General features: G+C 38.7%; 1 protein-coding gene across 4 annotated transcripts in view; it reads left to right on the top strand.

The window, feature by feature from the left end:
• LOC144959708 (mast/stem cell growth factor receptor kita-like) overlaps nt 1-2,576 on the top strand; it is a 118,763-nt gene extending 116,187 nt beyond the window's left edge. For 3 of the 4 annotated variants that reach the window (XM_078892388.1, XM_078892385.1, XM_078892389.1), the window contains 3 exons: nt 583-694; nt 1,155-1,251; nt 2,025-2,576. In XM_078892388.1, the coding sequence (XP_078748514.1) occupies nt 583-694; nt 1,155-1,251; nt 2,025-2,202 (387 nt within the window). In that variant the 3' untranslated portion in view covers nt 2,203-2,576. The remainder of the gene's footprint in view (nt 1-582; nt 695-1,154; nt 1,252-2,024) is intronic. The other variant, XM_078892386.1, reaches the window with a different exon arrangement.
• The last annotated feature ends 257 nt before the right edge of the window (nt 2,577-2,833 follow it).

Genomic DNA, 2,833 nt, shown 5'->3' with positions numbered 1-2,833 from the left:
CTTGCAAGAAATGAAGTGAGTAGGAAAGTCCCAGAAGACAAGAGAGAATAAAAACATCACCGCTGCGAAGTTTTTATTCTCTGTTGTCTTCTAGCACTTTCCTACTCACTTCATTTCTTTTTATTATCAATATACGTGCCTGCTCCTCTCACTTTTCTGAAATAAGAAGTCTTGCATCAGAGTATCTGAGCAGCTACAATACGTTGGAATTACATTGTTACTTTTAAAATGAAAACATTAAGATATTGTAAAATAAAATAGTTTTATTTCTTTTAAAAATGAACATATCAAATTAAGAAATTAAGGAGCAGGCACCGGTGTAAGATAAAGAACTGAAAAAGTGTGTATGGAAGATGCCAGACAAAGCAAGAAAGAAAAATACAAGAAAAAAATCTATCCCCAAAAAATCAGTCGACCTCAACTGGGGATCGAACCTCAGACCTTCTGATTATCGTGCTGCTGCTTGAGGTCGACTGATTTTTTGGGATGGTTTTTTTCCTTGTATTTTTCTTTCTTTCTCTGTGTGGCACACTTGTTCAGTTCTGTTTTTTTTAATTGACCAAGTTGATTTTGTTTCACCAGAATTCCCTGCCTGTACGCTGGACTGCCCCAGAGAGTCTGAGGACCAAGGAGTGTAACATCAAGACTGATACGTGGGCCTATGGCATTGTCGCCTGGGAAATCCTGCACTTTGGTAAGTAGACATTGAATGTGACCAAATCACCTCCAAACTGCACTATGTCGAAATGGCAAAGATGATGAAAATTAAATGTGCGACCTATCGGGAATGAGATTAGCAGAAGAGTAGCGTCCCTTGATTGGACGTCACCCATAGTCTGTGACGTCACCGGCGGAAAAGTTATTAGAGAGAGAACGTCATGTTGGTTGTGCGCATGCGTCTCTCGTCCTCGCGGAAGCTTTTATATAGCGCAATATCCACTAAACGTTCTCAAAGAGCTTTACAAAGGGTCCTTGGCCAACAGCAACATTTAACATTTAGGATAGGACATGATTTATTTATTTATTTATTTACTTATTTATTTCTTGTTTCCTGAAGCCAATCTGTAAGAATTTGTACTTGTCGTAAATATTGAGATTTACTCATTGTATCCAATTCAAAGAATAATTTGAATGTGGAATTTCTACTCTTCCAGGCACAACACCGTATCCTACCATGGGCCCTGTGGAAGTCGTGGAAAGTGTCCAGACTGGATTCAGGATGCCCAAACCTCAACACTGCAGCCCTGAACTGTAAGTCACATGATGAGAGTATTCACTTACTCACTTAGACTTTTTCCCTTTTGTCAATGATTTAAAATGAGTAAAACAAGCACATTTCATACTTGAATTGTGTGACGGTTGATAGTTTGTGTCTGTTCTTTTTTTGTTGTTTTTTTTTTGTTTCTAAGGGTTTTACACAGAGTGCCTACTTGAAGTGTCAACAATTCGTAGTTTCCAAGGAAACCAAATAAAATGCCATTTTAAATAGCTTTAGAAATAAATAATTTGTCCTCAGGACGATCAAAAATATGATCCAAAATCCTAAAAATAGATTCTAAGGAACTAAACTTTCCTTTTCAACAAGATTTAAGGAGTCAAAGAGGCGTATGCAAATAAACGCAGATGGCAAAACACAATAACGAAGACCCGAGTGACGTCAACTTCGTTCTATCAATTTGGGTGTCTCTGGCACCAGAACTTCATTTTCCAAGAAGTTCTGTAGCTGGAGCCAAAACCGACTGATAACAACACTCAGCGTGTAAGATGAGTTGTGTGTGTTACAATTTTCATAACGACAGAGACATTGTGGTGAGATAATGTCTTGTTCAAGGACTGAATTTGCACTGTCCAAAACGGGACTCAAACCAGGGGCCTACAGATTCCAAGCGGCTTGTCATTCATACCACGAGACCACAACGTGCTTAGATTAAGCCTGGAGAGTAAGATTTTAGTGATTATTCTATATCCAATTTAAACGACTTTCATCCCCCCCCCCCCCCCCTTTCTTTTTGCCACTTCCACAGATACGAGCTGTTGCTGCGATGTTGGCACACAATTCCAGAAGAACGTCCGTCCTACCAAGAAATTCTTGAAGTCTTGTCCAGCCTGGTGGTCAACGCCCAGGTCCACATTGACTTCAGCACTCTGCCTGATCACCTGTTGTCTTTAGGGGAGATTGGAGACAACTTGGCCAGTTTTTAGATTAAGGAATTCCATATCTCCACTATTCCACTATTCCACTATTCCACAATTCGACAACTCCACAATTTCACAATTATAATTTTTCTTTTAAAGAACGGAAGGTAGCTTTGATCGTAGGCTTTGAAATACTCATACCCTGATACTGACTACAAAAAAATTACTTCAATATACAAGACAAGACCTCCAAAAGAAAGCAAAACCACGAGTTGAATTCAATAATTCAACCAATGATACCTGTTGTATCCTTGAGCACGACTCACCACTACTCGAATAAGCGCTCCACAAACCTAAAAACAAAATTATGTCCAACTCTATGCCCTAGTGTCAGACTGTAAGTTAAAGAAGACCAGGTTTGCATCACAGCCCTCGGAAAATTTAGAAAATTCAGAAAAAAAAGTATGGAGCGGGTACTTGTATCAGTAATAATGATAAATTTAGGGTATGAAGAGGTGACAGATTAGAACAACGAATGTTTTCACCTGGGACTTTTTTAATTACCTTTATTTTCTAATCATAGCCTTTGTGACTCTGGCCAAAAATTTACATCAAAATACAAGGTGAAGGTCACCTGTAGAAATTGAACTTGAGTTCTATTCAATAGTTCAGCCAATGGGATCATAATTAGTTTCCT

The sequence above is a fragment of the Berghia stephanieae genome, chromosome 14, assembly GCF_034508935.2.
Source record: "Berghia stephanieae isolate SIO BIC M18660-M18661 chromosome 14, UCSD_Bste_1.3, whole genome shotgun sequence".
Lineage (NCBI taxonomy): Eukaryota > Metazoa > Mollusca > Gastropoda > Nudibranchia > Aeolidiidae > Berghia > Berghia stephanieae.
The sequence above is the reverse complement of the archived record's forward strand: the minus strand, read 5'-3'. Positions and strand labels throughout refer to the sequence as shown.